An 18,567-nucleotide genomic window follows, 5' to 3' on the forward strand; every position below is an offset into this window, starting at 1 on the left:
GATTTTGTTTACACAGTTTCTACTAAAAGGCAGTATTTCACAGGCTACCAGAGCAAGCTAATAGTATCAATGACAAAAAGCCACTCTGGGCTTTCTACTTTCAAGATGCTGACTGGTCTAGCTTTCCAAAACACAGTTCTCAATAGCAGGTTTTCCAGATCAAAGCTAACATCCTCTGCTGTGTACCAAGCTGGGGTTTATAAAGAGAAATGGAAAGGAATAAAGCAGAGGAAGACTCTAAGCATTACTCTGAATGTGGTCTGAAAGACTAATATTGATACATCATTGGTACTACAGGAGTTCAGAGGGCTGCTAGCACATAAAACAAATTGAAAATCCCAGGTCAGTTCCCAAAAATATAGTACAGATCAATTCTCAGTGACATTCTTCCTTTACAGTCTCAGGAAGTACCAACAGTGGTGAGCCTTGGAAAGCTCTCTCAACATACCTCATCTTCAGCACAGGAGACTTCAGGAACTGGTTTCTTCTTTTCCCTGAATCATATCCCAGATATGAATCCTTTCATCAGCATACAACTGTCCCTGTGCCTCAATTAGCCTTTAGTTTTCTCACCAAAGGGGAACACATTTTCCAGCAAAATTCCATCCACTGTGAGCCTTTACCTGATGATACAGGCCAGACTGTGAGGCCACAGTGTAACATCTACATCACCCAAAACCTACAATATAATGGAATTTATGGGGTTGTGCAAACATACAAACTGCAGGGAAATATTTCACTAGAGCCAGCTGTGTGGGTCATGATCAGAGCTAACAATGTTTCTGTTTCAGCTGATTCTAGCGTTTCACCTCCACACTTGGATGCTCCTTCTATCCTTAGAGAGATCCTTTGTGGGACTACAGCTGAAGAGCTGAATCTAACCCAATTAATACAATGAAAGTGCAATGTCTCAACAGATTACCTGTTCTATTTTTACAAAACTGAAAGCCAAACTATCTGCTGCTTTCCTGACATATTACAGTCTATCTCTTTGAAATTCATTACTTGCTGTCTTCTTTCTATCCAATAAATGTTTTCTGAATTGTAGGACAGAAATGGGGTGGCTGATTTAAAATACCCTCTGTTATAAATATATATGGTTTAAATAATGTTAAATTTCCCATGCGCATTCTTGAACAGGAAGAATGCCTATTGGCAGGTTTTCCAGAGGCCATCCTCTGACTTTCAACTCCTGATTCATTACATGAATTCAATCAGTATGGTAATTTTGAAGTTTTGGTTTATATTGTTGGCAGTCAGCTGTTTATAGTGTTGTGTCATCCCCTCTTCAACCAATATTCAGAGTATGTATCAATCAATGCATTTTTCTCATGAAAATATCAACTAAGCAGTCAGCTACTAAGCAGTCCTATCTCGTTACATTTCATGTATCTCAATCAGAGTGAAATAAAACAAAAAAACCAAAAAGGCCAGATTACATAAGAAAATGGAGAATTTATATTATCTAAATACTCATGTAAAAATTCATTTGTACTATTTAAATACTACTATCTAAATTAAACTCTTTAGTTCAAAAATTAATGTTACTTTATAGCTAAAAGTACATGTCCCTACTGATATTGGTACATTGATATGCTGCTTTTGAAGGTTTAATCCTAAACCTCTGTGACACTGGCCCAACCTCAATTACAACCCTATTTTTGTCTCTCATAGGTGCTACAAAATACTGAATCAAGAGTACAAAGTCACACAGTTTAAAAGCAGTAAAATATGTGTCTTCCTTTTCCTACTAGAGAAATTGCAGCACCTATAAAAATAAAAAGCTAAATTTCAGGAGAACAACCCAGTCCCTGCAGCTACAATTAGCATCTAAGTCCGAGAATTAAACAGGTGTCTCCTGCCGTAGTGATGCACTAGGTCAGCCAGTTAGCTACTGTTAAACAGTTAAAGGTGTTATGCAAATTGTGCAATGTTAACAGTCATCACATAATGAAAAACAGTGTTTGTCAGCAGTTAGAAGTACTCTGACCTTTTGAAGTGGCAGGCTTTAACAGGAGCAAAAATAGCAGCAAATACAATTTTGAAGACAATCAAAACTGAAAAGAGGTATGAAGCAAGTAAGCAGCCTGGCTAGTGTTAGACAGCTTTCATGTTAAATTTTTGGAAAGCTTCTTGAAGATTTGGCTTACTCTATAAAATGAGAATATTCTGTTTCTTCCTTAACTGTGAATTTCTCATTATTGTTTCAAAAAGAAAAAAGAAAAAAGTGAACCCAAGAGCTCAAAAAGAAGCAGACAATCAAAAATATTCTAAAAGCCTTTATATATGATTTTCAAACAAGTATGGTTGATTCCATAGACATTATTTACAATTTTCAGCATTGACTTCAATGTTATTGGAAAAACGAGACTTTCACACATGGTGACTGAAAAGTGTGAATGACAAGAAGCAATGAAGCAGAAAACTGTATTGATGCAATATAGCCCTCCTTTTTGGTCTAATACAATAGCTATAAGCTTCTTAAGGTAGACACACTTATGCAGAAGAACAACCATTACAATCAATAGCTGTCAGAAGAGCTATCAGCCTCTCTGGATGAGGAAATCATAAAGTACAGAATAAGGAAGGAATCCAGTCCATTATTGCTGATGAGTAAAGTTACACTTTGTAAGCCCCCACATTAAATAGTTAGCTCCCATCTCAAGTTAACGGTTTCTTCTCCACATGACCCCAGCACTGCTCTTTTCAAAAAGTCATTCAAGACTAGCACCCCTGTAATGATTTGAAACTTTCTTCTAACTACAAGATTCAGCTCATGCACAGATAGTGTACCTCCACTTATTTTTTGTACTAATTTAATCCCTTGTATATAGGTTAAGCCTATGGATTTTTACACCAATATTTTTCTTAAATATTTTATAAACATTAATATTAAATATATATTACAATATATTTATATAAATTCCCAGCCTGGAGAAGAGAAGGCTTCAGGGACCTTCTAGCAGTATTCTGACACCTAAAGTGGCCTACAAGAAATCTGGAGAGGGACTTTTGAGAAAAGTATGTTGAGGCAGGACAAAGACTTTAAAATGAAAGGGGGCAGGTTTAGATCAGATGGCTGGAAGAAATTTTTCACTGTATCAGTGGTGAGAGACTGGCGCAGGTTGCTGAGAGAACTTGTGGATGCCCCATTCCTGAAACCTTCCAAGGCCAGGTTCGATGACTTTGAGTAGTCTGGACTAGTGGAAGGTGTCCCTGCTCATGGAAGGCAAGACTGGAACTAGATAATCTTAAAAGTCCATTCCAACCCAAATCATTCCATGATTCTATGCTATACATATTTTGAATTTACTAAGCTAAAATGTTTAGCAATACAGAGCTTTTCAAATAGCTTGGAGTAAAACCTTGGATGCAATGAAATTAATGGCACAATATCAACAATTCCATGAAGTTAGAGTCCCATTCAAGTTTCCCAGTGAAGACCAGATATTTTATTAGGCTAGTAAGTACATAAGTAAACAAATAACAGTTATAAAAAAGAAAATAAACTAAATATGGGTGGATTCCCTTTCCTCTTGTCTCTAGTTTCTTCTTATAGCTGAAACATAGATAATATCTGAGCTCCAAAAAAAGAAAGCATGGACAAAAATTATACTCTCCATTTCTGTACAGCTCTGAAAGCTCTTGACTCTTTTCAACAACTCTATTAATTCTTTGTTTCAACTTTTAAAAAGTAACCTTTTTATTATTATTACTTATTTTATGAAACACCGTTACACAGTTTTCAACCACATGTTCAGCTAAAACAAGTTAAAACCTATAAAGCCCTCAGACTGCAGGACATTTAAAGTTTTTTCTAGCTATCTAGCTTTATCTAGCTTTTTCTTTTTCTAGCTATCAGGATAAAGCTAACTGACATGATGGATTTCTCTATTGTATTACTGGAGATGGGACATGAGAAAAGCTGCAATTGCTTTAGGCTCTAGGCTTTAGGCCTGTTATCACTCATAACTTTTACAAAACATCACAGAATGTTTTATTCCAACATTTTAAAAACTTTGTTTCACCCTAAGAATAATTTCCTCTGGTGCTGAAAATTTAAATAAGGAAGCGCATATTCTTAAAAACATTAATCCCCCCACCCACCCCCCCCCCCCAACTTTTAATGAAACAGAATGTTTATTTTGAACAAAGTTAAAGAAAGAATATATTTCTATAGAATCCAAAACTTTTGGTCCAAATTAAATTGACAACACATCTTCAGGAAGATCTTGCATGTAGAAAAAAATCCTCAAATATCTCAATGGAAATGGCATCTAAGCAACTAATTTATGAAAAACAATGATTATATCTTTATCTGACTGCTGGGACAAAAAGCGAATTCTCTCAACAGTTAGGAAAAACGACAGAATTATTCACGAAGGATCTAAAACACTGTTTTATCTCTAAATGAGCCTGTGAGTGCAAAACAAGAATAGAGCTATATATTACAAAGGAAGCTCATCCGTATTAAAAGACTGCATATGTCAATTTTTCTTTGCAAATGCAGACTTAAAAACTGACAGCAGATCTAGTCTCTCGCTAACTACATGATAGCACAAAGCTCATTTAAATAGTATATCGGGTAGCATATTCATGTATTTCAAATTTTTGGATTTACAAATTAAGCAAAAAAACAAATTTATAAATACAAGCTGGTCAGTTACACTATTAATCTGACACCGTTTTGAATATCTAAAGCAATCCTAATACCTAAAGATCTAAATTCTGGTATTAACAGAGAAATGTAAATTTCTGTTGACTTAATCCCCATTTTGCTTTACATAACAAAAGTACTTGAAAACAAGATAATTATTCTTGAAGGCTGAGGGCTCTTAGCCAAAAAATTATTAAAATATCATTTTCTTTCTTATCTTTTTGGGGATTGTCTATCAGGCAATAGACACTTAGCAAGCTAATTCCTCTAAAATATATTTTATTACTTGCTCTTTATAAAAATGCTTAACATTCTGTTTTCTCCCCTCAAGAGATGTTTAAGACGTGTGTAGTTTAGGACAGAAAGAGAGTTTTTAAAACCATTTAAGGTAAAGCACAAAATAACAGTCAGAAGCAGTACATTTATAAAACCTGCCCTAAGTGTTTGCTCTGAGTTAGGTAACATGTTTAACATGGACTAGAACAAGCTCAGGCCTGATATCACTGCAGTTGAAGGCAAAACTGCCTTGTTACAGTAGAGAAATGTTGTATTCTTTAAATCCCTAACTAAATACTTAGAATACATGAGATACAAAGACACGTGTTAACCTTTTACACTAAGGGATGAATATATTTAATAGTGTGCAAGGCATCAGTGACAGGGTAAAACTTGTAATGACATAAGGATGGAGCTCTATTCTTGGTTTTGTCAAGAGTACGGGTGTCTGGTGTGATCTGAGATAAACTACAATAACCAGGGGATGGGAGATATATCACTGGATTTTTTAGGAAGCCCATGATTTTCTGGAACAGTATCTAGAGACCAAGCAAGTCAGACCACAGTGCCTAAACAGCACCAGGTCCCTACAACAAGCGTAATGAATCCTACCACTGCAGAGGGAAGGTATTCAACTCCAAATTATGACATTGGAATGCCAGTGTCTGTCTGGGTGAGCCCCACAGACATATCACTCTCCACCACCATTTAAAACTAGAAGCAGGTTTTAGTTACCTAAATAGAAGTGTCTAGAGTCATATGAGCTGACTTAGAACACAGAGAATGGCTTCCTGTTGATAGCCTAAAGAGGAAACTTTTGTTGGTCTCATGTTATTTCTGCCAGCCTTGTGCATATCTTGGCCAAGGGCACCTTAAAATGTGCTTGATACCCACATGTGAGTAACTTAATCACACTTCTGGTTAATACCAACAGGAGAGCTCAAAAAAATACTTCAAGTCACTCTGAAACAGAGTCATAAGATGAACAGATGGTACAGGAACCTTGAGGAAAAAGTCTCCACTTCTGTCATACCTGTGACCTCCGCAACTCTTATTTACCTTATCCTCTCCCCATTAATTTCTAACATCCAGGAGTATGTGAGCAGTATGGCCGCCTGTTAGTGGTGCCCAATATAAAACATTAAATGCATGGAGCAGTGCATCTTTTATTATATGTCGTAAAAATCCACAAATACTCAAATACAAAAGAAGAAGCTTAGGTATTCTGATGAAAAGGAAACATGAACATATGTGGAACAATTTACCTGTTTAAGGGTAAATTCACTCAAAAACAGAACAGTTTTTAATTATGCATTGCATGGCATTTACAATCTGATCCAAAATTGATTTATTTGTTAAGACTTACATTTATTTAAAATCATATTGAGTATGTTTGGGTAGCAAAAATTATCCTATTCAAACTTTCATTCTGATAGAGACTGTGATACTCTATCTTCACTTACCTAATTACATCCTTCATCTAATTCTAATAGTGTTGCCTCTCAAGTTTTGGTATTCATATTTTAAAAGACCAAAACAAAAACAAACAAAAAACAGACAAACAAAAATCCAAAGCCAAAAAAAAACACTAAAAAAAAAAAAAAAACAAACAAAAAACAAAGCCAGTGTTCAAACTGTTATAGACATGTCTTTCATCTTTTCTGCTCTGGTACTTTCTTTTGAACACATTCACTTCCTGAATGATTATATAGACAATTAAATTGAAATGCTGTATCTATATTTTATTATATTCTTCTACTATACTTTATGGCAAAAAGTGAAACAGTCCCAAGATAAAGGAACGATGAAGATATACTCCTGGCTCTTTTATATCACTTTTCTTCTATTGCACTTGATATGTATTGGAAAAGGCTGGTTACAAGGATGGATAAACTACATGATTCATATGAAGACTCATGATGGAACTGGACACACAACCTGGATCTTCAGCCATCCCCAGCAAAATGCCACAGTCACATCACATCCTTTTCCTTATATATTTACAAATATATGAAATTGAGCAAATCATAATGCAGGTCTTTCCAAAGCAGGCATTTAATGTACAAGTAATGAAGGACAGAGTATCAGAGCTCAGCACTTCATAATCAACAAAAGCCAAACACTGGAACACTGTCCTGGGTTGGTTTGAGGGGTTTTTAGTATTATTATTTCATTTTTCTAAGTACATAGAAGCAATGAGAGAAAAAAAATAAAAGGCCTCACATGCCAAGACCAAAATCATGCTGTACAGTTAACAATACATTTCTATTACTTCTCATAATAATAATAATACATTTTATTGCATGAAATATTTTTTCTTTCACTTGCAATTAAACATAAACTACAGCACAGACAGATACAATCTGTCAATTTCTCTGCGAAGACAGTGGGTCAAAGCAATTTCCTAGAAGAGCATCACACCAATGTCTGAGGTAAGAACGTGACAGGATCATCACCTTCAGATCTAACTGCCATACAAAAAGAAAGCAATTTCCTCTGTTGCACACTTTGTAAATATCCACCAAAAGATTTTAATGAAGTATCTTCCTCCCCATTGAAATGGAGGTTTGTTTTCCTGTTTTACTATCTGTGTTTTAAAGACATTGATCTTTCTGCCTTTCAGCTGGTAATTTTCTAAGAAATTAAGCCTTCCTCTTGCCAACATCTATTTCACAACTTCAAGTGAATTTGTGATTACATCCCACCAAACATGAACAGTACCAGTGAAATAACTTTTTCTCTACAATATTATTAGTAAAAAAATAAACACCAGATTTTCTGAGGCTAGCATTTCTTTTCAAATTATCTATACAGCTTTGAAAACAGTTCAACTGTCTTGTAAAAGGGAAAAAACATACAACACAATCTTCATGTATTACCAACACTTCACATGAATGGGAAAATCTGATCAAAATTGATATAGATTTATCTTACAGCAGTTACTTTGTTCCCCCTAACTGTGACATAAGGAGTGTTTGTGAACTAATACAATCAGAAGCTCAAAGGAGAGGCCATCAGTCCCAGAGGGACATTCTTTCACATAATCACAGAACAGGTCAGGTTGAAAGGTACCACAGTAGGTCATCTGGTCCAACCTTCCTGCTCAAGCAGGGTCATCCTGGAGCACACAGCACCAGATTGTGTCCAGACAGTTCTTGGATATCTCCAGTGAGAGACTCTACACCCTGTTCCAGTGTGAGTCAAGAAGTTCTTCCTCATATTCACATGGAAATTCCTGTGTTCCAGTTTCTGCCCATTGTATCTTGTCCTATTGCTCTGCACCACTGAGCAGAGCCTGGCTCCATCCTCTTGATCCCTCCCTCCAGATACTGATAGACATTGATGGGATCCCCTCTCAGTCATCTCTTCTCAAGGCTGAACAGGTCCAGATCCCTCAGCCTGTCCTTGTAGGAGAGATGTAGGAGAGATGTTCTTGTACTGAGGAGCCCAGGACAGGATTCAGAACTCCAGATGTGGCCTCACTAGGGATTAGTAGAGCAACAGGATCACCTCCCTGGACCTGCTGACAATGCTCTTCCTGGTACTCCAGGATACCTTTGTATTTCTTGTCCATAAGGTTCACACTGCTGGGCCCACAGACAGCTTATTGTCCACCAGGACTCCCAGGTCCTTCTCCACAGAGCTGTTTTCCAGCAGGTCACCCCCATCCTGTTCTGGTCCATGGTGTTGTTCCACCCCAGGTGCAGGACCCTGCATTCACCTCTGTTGAATTTCAGATGGTTCTTGTCTGCCCATCTCTCCAGGGTCATTCTGAAGGGCTGCACAGAACTCTGAGGTATCAGCCACTCCTCCCAGCTTTGTGGTGTTGGGGAACATGCTGAGGAGGCCTCTGCCCCTTCATCCAAGTTATTGTTGAAAAGTTAAACAATACTGGACCCAGTACTGAACCTTGGGGGACTCCACCAGTGGCAAGCCTCCAACTAGACCCTGTACCACTGATTACAACACTCTGGGATCTGCTGTTCAGCCAGTTCTCAGACCACCTCTCTGTCCACTCACACAGACCAAACTTCCCGAATCTGCCTGTGATGGTGTTGAGTGAGACAGTTTCAAAAGCCTTATTGAAGTCAAGGTAGACAATATCCCCTGCTCTCCTCCTCATCCATCCAGGCAGTTGTATCATCACAGAAGGCAATCAGGTTGGTCAAGCATGATTTACCCTTACTAAATCCATGCTGACTACTCCTGGCAACATTGTTATCATCCATGTGAATAGAGATGGCCTATTTCCCAAAGCACTGAGCCAACTAGAATAGAGATAATCCTACCAAATGGTAGCAGCAGAGACATAAATCTACTTCCACCCTGACCCCACAGTGTAGATGGTCTTTTAAGACGCAGCTATAAGGAATTTTCTTCAGTATTCTTTATAAAGACATCTTCTACAAATACTCCATAACCGAACAGTCTTATTCCACACTGCTATTCCACACAAAGGTCAATCATTATATAATTCAAAATTAATTAAGAGAGCAAAATATTTTCATCCACAGTCAAAATAGTTGTTGAATAATATGCTTTATTTTTTTCACACTGCAATAAAAACTGCTCTTGTTCTACAAAGTATCAAGTGACTTTAATGTTCTTCTTATTGCTTCACCTGCACATCTCCTAGTACAGCAATTTTAACAACAGAATGTGAAACTCTTTTCCCAATGACTGGGTTTAAGCTTCAATACTTGAGATTGGACTGCCTAATATAAAGCTCTGAAATCAACAGGACATGGGTTTCCTAGCACCCTGAAGCCTTGATCTTGCAATCAACAGGAGTTTCTAAACATGGCAAAAATACCTGAACAAACCCCTAAGTCAATTCTGTGCTGTAATGCCTCAAAAGGTATGCTAGAAACATTATTATTATAGTGAACTCCTCAGCTGGTATAAACCTGATGTTAATAAGCAAAGAAACATCATACCAACAGTTTTGGTTAATAAGTAGAACTACAGATTTTTTCTTTATCTGTAATTTATGTTAAAGTTAATTCATCACAGAAATAAAGTGTTGCCACTTAATTGGTCTTAGTGCACAGCAAAGATGCTTACAATGAACAACGATAAGCAGGAACATGAATGAACAGTTGCCAGGCAACCAATAAATAAAGGTTCCAAATAGCATGACCTCTCTTTAAAGGATAAAGCTCTAATCATAATTATTTTTCAAATCCATTTCAGTGCCAACTAAAATCATGTTTGCAGCACTAATCCTGGCCTTCTTCATACAGAATGAAACCAAATCTGCCATTTGACATCTCACAAATAACAAATTAAACAGACTCAACCTGCTCCTTCAGATTATGGTCAACAGTGAAGTTTGAGGATGGCAAAAAGGTTAGACAATAAACTAAGATCTGAAATAGTGAGCTGAGAAGATTTAAGCAATTTAAATAGGGTAATTAAAATACTTTTCTAAAACTTACATAGTTTCCTTAAGGATCTTTAAACAGTATCAACACAAAATCCTCCAACGTTTAACATCATAAAATGATAGTTCAGTAAAGTACAAGAATGAAACAGACTTTAAAACAGTAAAAACAAGTGCAGTTTGAAATGCTTTAAAATATGTATCATACTACATTCTATCTTTATAAACTCTTACAACACAGTCTTGCTGAGTGCATAAGCAGAGCTGAGGTGCCTAGAGCAAGCACTGACCTTTTAGATGGATTCAAATAAAACTAACAAAGAGCAGCATAAATCTTAAACCAGTTAAAGAACACAGTATATCCACGTTGAAGAAACAACGAATGATTATGAAGGAGTTTTACATTATGCCTTCCAAATAATGGAACGGGAGAGCTTGGGCTTGTTCAACGTTTATTGGTGGGCTAATAAATTTTGAATTTATTTTAGTAAGATCTCATGTCAGAAAACATTAGAAATACATGGGTTTGTAGTTTCATCTTGCACTATATAAGGTGATCATATAAATCTCCTCAACCATTTTATTTCTTTTCTTTAGTAGAATTGAGATTCACTAATAGGTGTGATGCCTAAACACTAAACTGACAAAAATTTGCCACAGGAAAACAAGTTGAATTACAATAATAAACAAATATGTTTTGCATCCAAGGTAAAACATACTATGTCAGAAGTGAACCCATAAGAGCAGGCACCATCCTTCCAACCTGCCTTTGAAAAAAATACAGGCAACAGAAACCATGAGCTTCCCTGCAATGTCAGTAGCACAAAATAATCTCATACTTTACAGTAGGAAATGCACTCTAACAACTAAATAGTACTTCTTCACATGTATTTCTTCAGATCAAATGAGAGCCAGTTTATTATATAGTAGGTATTGTCCTTCTCTGATAGAAAAGCACTCTGTTGCCTATCATCAGACACATAATTTTCCAATTGGTTTCCTTATCTAGATATATCTTCCCACCAGAGACCTTAGGAGCTTTTCTTTGACTCTGTATTTCATGAATAAGCAAATAGGAAATACACCACATTTTATCTGTATCTTCCTTGACTAATATTTCACCCACTAGTCATCTTCATCACCTGATTCAATAATTCCTCTCCATCTTTCTAACAATTTCAGTTTGAACTCCTCGTTGTAACAAAGGTCCAGTTCATTTCATCGATATCCTATCTAAGAGTGAGATTCAGAATTTAAGTAATTGAGAATCATGCATATTTATTGTAACTGAAATCAATGAAGAAGATCCTGTAAATTTCTGTTAGGACACATGGCATTATTAATATCAAAACCACCTTAATTGCTTTTCCATAGTTTTCAGCTTGCATTTTAATGAACTATAAAGGTATTGTTTTGTGCCTATAAACCTCATAACCAAGGCGAAGTTCAAAAGTGTGTAAATGTGATATTGGAGGATTTTTTCCCTTCCCAAACGTTTGTTCCTTTTCAGTTGCCAGCTGAAGAATTAAACTAGTCTGGTTTTAAGCCTAAAAAACTAAGAGCTTATGGAATAAAAGGTCATGCCTTACCATTTAGCAGGAGCTGGAGGCTAATTGTAAATAAACAATGAAAACAATGGGGTTCTGAGAAACTTATTACCATGGAGGAAACTAATGTTATTTTTCTGAAGTTCAGATTCCACTCTGTTTTATTTCATAATATGCAATTTAACTATCCCACTTTTGAAAATGGAAGATGACTGTATTGTTTTAAAGACCTGCTCACACTAAAATAAGAGTCATTTTAAGACCTTCCCTAGAGATTCAAGTCTATGCATTTAATAGTAGAAGGAGGAAAAGAGCATAACTACCAGCTTGAGGAGATGATGAGGCATGCTTTCTCTCTAGTGTTTCCCACACCACAGATACAGTCAATGAAACTAGGTGGAATTCTAAAAACACTTTCCTTGACAGGGCTTAGGCAGATACTCATCTGAGTAAGAGTAGGCAGCATTATGTTCCAGAGATCAATCATATTCCAGATGCATGCTTATCCTGTCTTCTGATCAAGGCATTTTTCTTACAATAACCATTTTTTCCAGAACCAAATGGTAACATTTGTTTTCATTTTTTAATATTGGATATTTAATGGTCAATTAAATATAAGCATACTTATTATTCAAGTACATGTAAATAAATACTAATGGATGACATTGAGAAATAAATTTGCAGAACAATACCAGCTTAAAAAGTGTAATATTGCTTGGTTTAGGAAAGCAAATATATATATATGCCCACTAAATGGATGATACTTGTGAAAGACACGCCCAGTAACACACAAAGGAGTTATCTTTAAGCCACAAAAAAATATTATTACCACAATAAGGAGCCAAATAGGGGGAAGAGGTAGTTTGTTGCTCTATCACTTTTTAGTAAAAATTAGCTTCCATGTGTTTGATTCAGTTTTATATTTGGAATGTTATTTTCATAACTATTATTCCATTCGCTATCTCATTGATGAACATTCTCCCATGTTAAGGTACACAAATAGTTGAAAATAGCAGCAAAACTCAACATTGATGACATAGTCTTTCACTAATATACTTAATGAAGTTACAGTTTTGGACCAATAGTTCAGCTCTAAAAGGAGTTAAGAATATAGTCCTTAGTTTTTCTCATGATGTCAGAAACAAAGGCTCACAAAAATGCTGCAGATAATCAATTAACTTTGAAAATTAATGCTAAAAGACTCCTTCACATACAACTGATTCCTAAATGTCATCATGTTTTCTTAACACATCAGTTAAAATCATCTCTCATGAAGCTTTAGCACACAACTCTCACCAACACAGAGCGCAAGCATGCTCCTCTCATGTACCATATCTGAATCCTACTCTGATGTGTCTATTACATTAAATACTGTATACATGAATACATTTCAGGATAGAGAGCTGTATTCAGTTATCACTGGAAACTTGAGGAATTCCTCTATTCTTGGCTAAAAGTAAAGTTTGGCTAAAGAAATTTTACCGAGAGACAACCAGATTACAAGGAACAGATATGTTCATACAAGCTTGTAAACTTCAATTACGTCTTTTACTTTTCAAAGGAAACATTACTATTTAATGTCTTTGAGCTACAGTAGTATCTCTTAAGAATTGCCCCGGCTCACAGCACTGAAAGGAACAAGCAAAAAAATTCAACAAGACTGCACAGATTTTACTTATCAATCTGGAAAGTAGATTACACAAGACAGAACAAGAGGAAATAAACCATCTCCACATTTTATAATGTTCAACAGGTATTATCTGTATTTTATTTAAAGACAAGAAAGAATGAAAAGTAAATCTGCTTTTCAACCATCCTAAGCACTTTTTTCAGTGACATTTAATTCAGCTATATGTACACTACTTCTCTTGGAGCCTATTTTGCATATTTATTCTTACTGTCGTAAGAAATCTTTGTTGTATTTTCACAATTTAGTCTGAAGTACAACTGCTTAATGCACTTGTGCTGACATGCAGAGTTTTACAGCACAATACACACATGCCACTGCCAAGTCCTTTGCCTCAAATTTCCCATGCTTTTAGCCTTTGCTGTTCCCAGCAAAAAGAAAATTGAATTTTCAGCATTATCCAAACTTGTGAACACAGCAATGGCTGTTCTGGGGCAAATCTGAGGTTCATTTAGGCCAGGATCATGTCACTAGCAGTAGTCAAAGGCAGTGACCTAGGAAAACGCCCCATATTAGGACAAGTCTCAAACAATCAAGCAATATGAAAAGACTGGAAGGGCTGGCATATGATAACATTCTGTTTTCAGAAAGGCTGGAAAGAAGAGCAGGAGATGGCATATTTCAAAAAGGAGAAATATGTGCCCTCATCACACATTACATGCCACTTCATTCTATTCAACAGTGTTTCTTGCTCCTCATATTGCCTTTACCCTCAAAATGTGCTGTTTTCCATATGTAAGAGGTGGCAAGAATGAAAGTGTTTCCCTTCTTTCCTCAGAAAACCTCATCCTGACTGGAGCTGGCCTCCTGTTCATATTCCACTTGACTAAACCAATCTTTTTCTCCTCCCACACTAGCTCCATCTGCCGCCCGTCTCTCCAGCAGAGCCAGATGCCAGCAAAGCAGACTGCTGTGGGAGGAGAAAGTTCTGTCGCTGGAATTTCATCCCTATACTCTGCAGGGGGCCAGCCTGTGAAGCATGGGGAGGATACAGAGAGCAACTTCCTCTCTTCCAAGCTCCTTCCTCTGCTCATCAGCAAAGAAGGCAGCTGAGGACATGAGCAGAAGGATAAAATGTCTTTGTGTGCTCTTAAATATGCAGCTTTAATATTCATATAGCAGAAGTCTCACAATTGTACTCCAGGCTTGAGCATGGTACACATCACATAAACGTGAGAACACATGAGTTCTGATCCAAAGACCTTACAATCCAACAGAAGCAGAAATGCAAAATTAGTGATAAGGATCAAATGAATGACTAGAGCACAGATGACAGAAAAAAAAAAACAAAAAAACTTGGATTTATAATCAGGAAAGATTTTAATGATGGAGTAAAAAGACAATACTTCCTGGAGAGATGGAAGTCAAAGAAAGAATCAATGGATGAGTGTTGTAAGGCTGAGAGAATTGCAAAGGAAATTGCCTGTAGAGAAGGAAAGAGTAGGATGAAAACAGACATGGAGAAAAAAAATGTGTGTTTTTAATACATTTGATGTGATCTTGCATGAGACAGAGGGAGAAGACATACAGGTAAGCACTTCAGACAGACTAGGAACAGAGAAGGATATACATGAGCAATCTTATCAGAGAAAGGAGCAAGAATGTATGTCATTGAGTGAGAACAAGAGCTCATATAAAACAAGCGAGTGTGCATGTGTGTGAGACAGGGACACAGACTTCATTTTTCTGAGAGAAAAAATCATAGGAACCCAGGAGACTAAAGAGACTGTAAAACAAAAAGGCTGCTGTATAGGTGCAGCACAAAGTTCTGAGTGGGGTTGGCAGGACAGAAGAAAGTGAAGGTACAGAGCGACCCAACAGAATAGCAGAATTATACGTATAAGAACTTGAAAGTGCACATATAAATTACAGATACATAACAAGAAAAATCAGTAAGTTGAATTGACAAGGAAAAGAAGAAGGAAATAGAGACATTCTATTGCAGCAGAGCAAAGGATCACAGCAGAACAAATGGAGTGACAGGATGGAGAAAAAGGAGGAAAGAAAATATGCAAGGATGATAAAAGTCAGTAAAAAAACATTAGTTAAGTAAAAGCACTGTGTAAAATTTCCTAATGGGAAAACTGGAAGTGTAGACAAAGGTTACTGGAAATGGACGGTCACCTAAGTGTAAACTCTTAGGGTTTGCCCCATCTTGGTATCCCCACGTTTTAATCTTAATTTTCTCTCAGAGAAAGAGTTTCCTTGTCCTCCACACCTCCTAACTTCCAAGCTGTAGTTGCACCTTTATACCATTTGTTTCACTATTTCTAGTGGCAACTCTTTTTCTTAGGTCTCCATGGGAAAAAGATTTTTTTTTTTTCAGATACTCTACCACAAAGAAACGTGCCAAAAATCTCAAGTTTCCTTCCTCCTGTCCCCATAACTCTCTTTCATTCATTCCCCGAGGAAAAAAAAAAAAACAAAACAAAAAACAAAAAACCAACCAACCAAAAAAAATAAAAACAAAAAAGGCTGAAAAAACTCAGAAAGACAGTGGTATCTTAAGTCCAAGACATTCAGCGAACCTTTCCTGAGCTGCATGTACATACTGCGCCCCAGGTTTCCTCCGTGCCCGTGCGAGGGTTTCCCGTCTCCCGCGGGCTGCGTTCCAGCGCCCGGCATCGCGCTGCCGGGATAACGGGATCTCCGGCTGAAACGCATCCATCAGGCGGGGCAGCGCGGGGAGGGGAGCGAGCTACCGGCTGCTGGAAGGAAAGCCTACACAGACGTATGCCCTGGCTGCTGGAAGACATGGCTGGCTGGCAATTTGATTTCATTTGAGGGACATAAAAAAAGGGAAGGGAGGGACGGGAGAGGGAGAAGCACACACGCTCGCACACGCATCCGGCTGATCTTACCTCCACGTTGAAATACTGCTCCGCTTTGCACACTGTAGCACATAAAATCCAAATGAAGGTTTGCAAGAAAAACACCCTGGACTGAGACACGAAATCCAACCGGCTTCCAGAGCTGGATGCGAGTACGATCATAGTGAACTGTGCTTCAGCGGGTGGAAGATCTCTCTTTCTCTCTCTTTGCCTTTAACAAATGCACAAACAAACCAACCTCCCCCGTGTCGGTGAAGAGCCCGTAGCGCAGGTTCACCCACGGCCGGGGAGGAGGAGGAAGAGAAGGAGGAGGAGGAGCAGACACTTCACAGCACAGGCGGCGGAGCGGCAGGGTCAGCTCTCGCTCATCCTCACCACCAGCCCCATAAAGAGGGAATGTGGCGTCCGAGTACAGCCGCGGCTCCTGCGCGACTCCTCTCTGCCCAGCAGCAGCAGCCACCTCCCCGTGTCCTCCCTCCGCTCCCGCCTCCTCCACCTCCCCCGCCTCTCCTCCTCCTCTCCTGCCTCCTCCCCTGCAGCCTCCGCCTCCTCCCGGGGAAGGCGGGCCGGCTCGGCTCGGCCCGGCCCGGGACTGCCTGCCGCGGCCCAGCCCGTCTCGGAACGGCTCGGTTCTCTGCTCTGCCCTGCCCTGCCCTGCCCTGCCCTACCCTACCCTACCCTACCCTACCCTACGCTACCCTGCCTCGCCTCGCCCCCCGCCGCTCCCCTCCACTCCAGAATGTTCAGCCGAAACCTACATGGCCCCGCCCCGCAGGCGGCCTAGAGGAGACGGTCCCACCAGGCGGCCCCGGCGCGCCAGCGCCGCACGGCCCCGCTCTGCGGGGCCCGGCCCGGAGCCTCCGTGAGCGGCTGCTGGGGACCGGCGGCCCGGCAGCAGCGGCCGCGCGGCCTTCCCCCACGGTCCACGAGTGCCGGAGCCTCCCCGCCCTCCTCACGGGAGGCGGCGGGCGCGGAGCGAGCGCCCCGAGCCGCCCGCGGTGCCCGTGGCCGGGGAGCGCCGCGCTCCCTGCCCGCGGTGCTGCCTGGGGGTGGAAATCTGCTTAATGCTCCGAGTACGTGGCCGTGCACTTAAGGGAAAACAGTGTGTGAAATCCTGCAGCACGGACTGCCTTCATGTTGAATATTGTCATATGCAAAATGCCTTGTGATTACGGCGGGTGAGATACTCTTGCAGTGATTTAATGGTAAACGGGAATTTATCCGCATAAATATATGGTATTATGATATATTTGCTATACGGCCCTTTGATATGTCATCTAGTGAAAAGAAGGTGAGATGATTGATAACATCAGCGGACATGATGTTGCAATAATGCATATTGGGGAAAAAGGGGGAGGGAAAAAAAAGGAAAAAAAACCCCAAACAACACCCACCAAAACTCCAACTTTACTAGCAAAAAAAATTTTAAAAAATCTATTTTTGGTTGGTTATCAAAAATATGCAAAGATACTTGATCATTATATGATCAAGATGAAGACGTACCCGATGTGAAATATCCATACTCTAAAAATTGAAACCAATGGCTGAAATTAAAACACATGCAGACTAGGTGTACACAATTTTGCAGCACCTACTAGCAGAATGTAGAAGTGTAGTTGTCCACCATTTGGTATCTCAAGGGTAAGGCAGTTATGTGAAGAAGTCATGATCTTCCCAATTAAAAGTAATCCTGTTTAAGGAGAATTCCTTATGTGATATACTTATTTTGATGTTAAGTACTTGGTGTAAAGGCATTTCCTGTTCTTCTGATTGTTAATTATGTGCGTTATGAAATGAAATACAGAGTTGTCGGCAAGCTGAAAGGACCTGTTGGCATTTTGGTGACAAATATGGGAAGTCAAAGAAATAATTATTAAGAACAAGTTAAAGAGAAGCAGGAGAAAACGTGATACTGACACATGCAAATTATATTTGGGAAGAAAAATTAAAAATTAAAAGGATACTGGTAAAATAACAGCACTTCAGAAAATAGTCTGGGGGCTGTAATATAAATAAGTCAGCAATGTGCTACCATTAAAGAAAAAAGGCTATCACTGTGGAGTGTATTAATAGGTGTGCAGTACATCTGACAGGACAGATTATCTTTCTGCAAGGTGTTGATGAAGCAAACTGTGTTTGGCCTCGAACTGAAGACAGTCCAGAGGAAAATTACAAAATATTAGAAC

At 38.7% G+C, this 18,567-nt stretch overlaps 1 protein-coding gene across 1 annotated transcript in view; it reads right to left on the bottom strand.

Moving 5' to 3' along the window:
* Window positions 1–16,543, bottom strand: part of MMP16 (matrix metallopeptidase 16) — a 161,750-nt gene extending 145,207 nt beyond the window's left edge. Inside the window, exon 1 of the mRNA XM_062502793.1 lies at window positions 16,412–16,543. Within this exon, the coding sequence (XP_062358777.1) occupies window positions 16,412–16,543 (132 nt within the window). The remainder of the gene's footprint in view (window positions 1–16,411) is intronic.
* Between the last annotated feature and the right edge of the window lie 2,024 nt (window positions 16,544–18,567).

The sequence above is a fragment of the Cinclus cinclus genome, chromosome 1 (genome assembly GCF_963662255.1).
Source record: "Cinclus cinclus chromosome 1, bCinCin1.1, whole genome shotgun sequence".
NCBI lineage: Eukaryota > Metazoa > Chordata > Aves > Passeriformes > Cinclidae > Cinclus > Cinclus cinclus.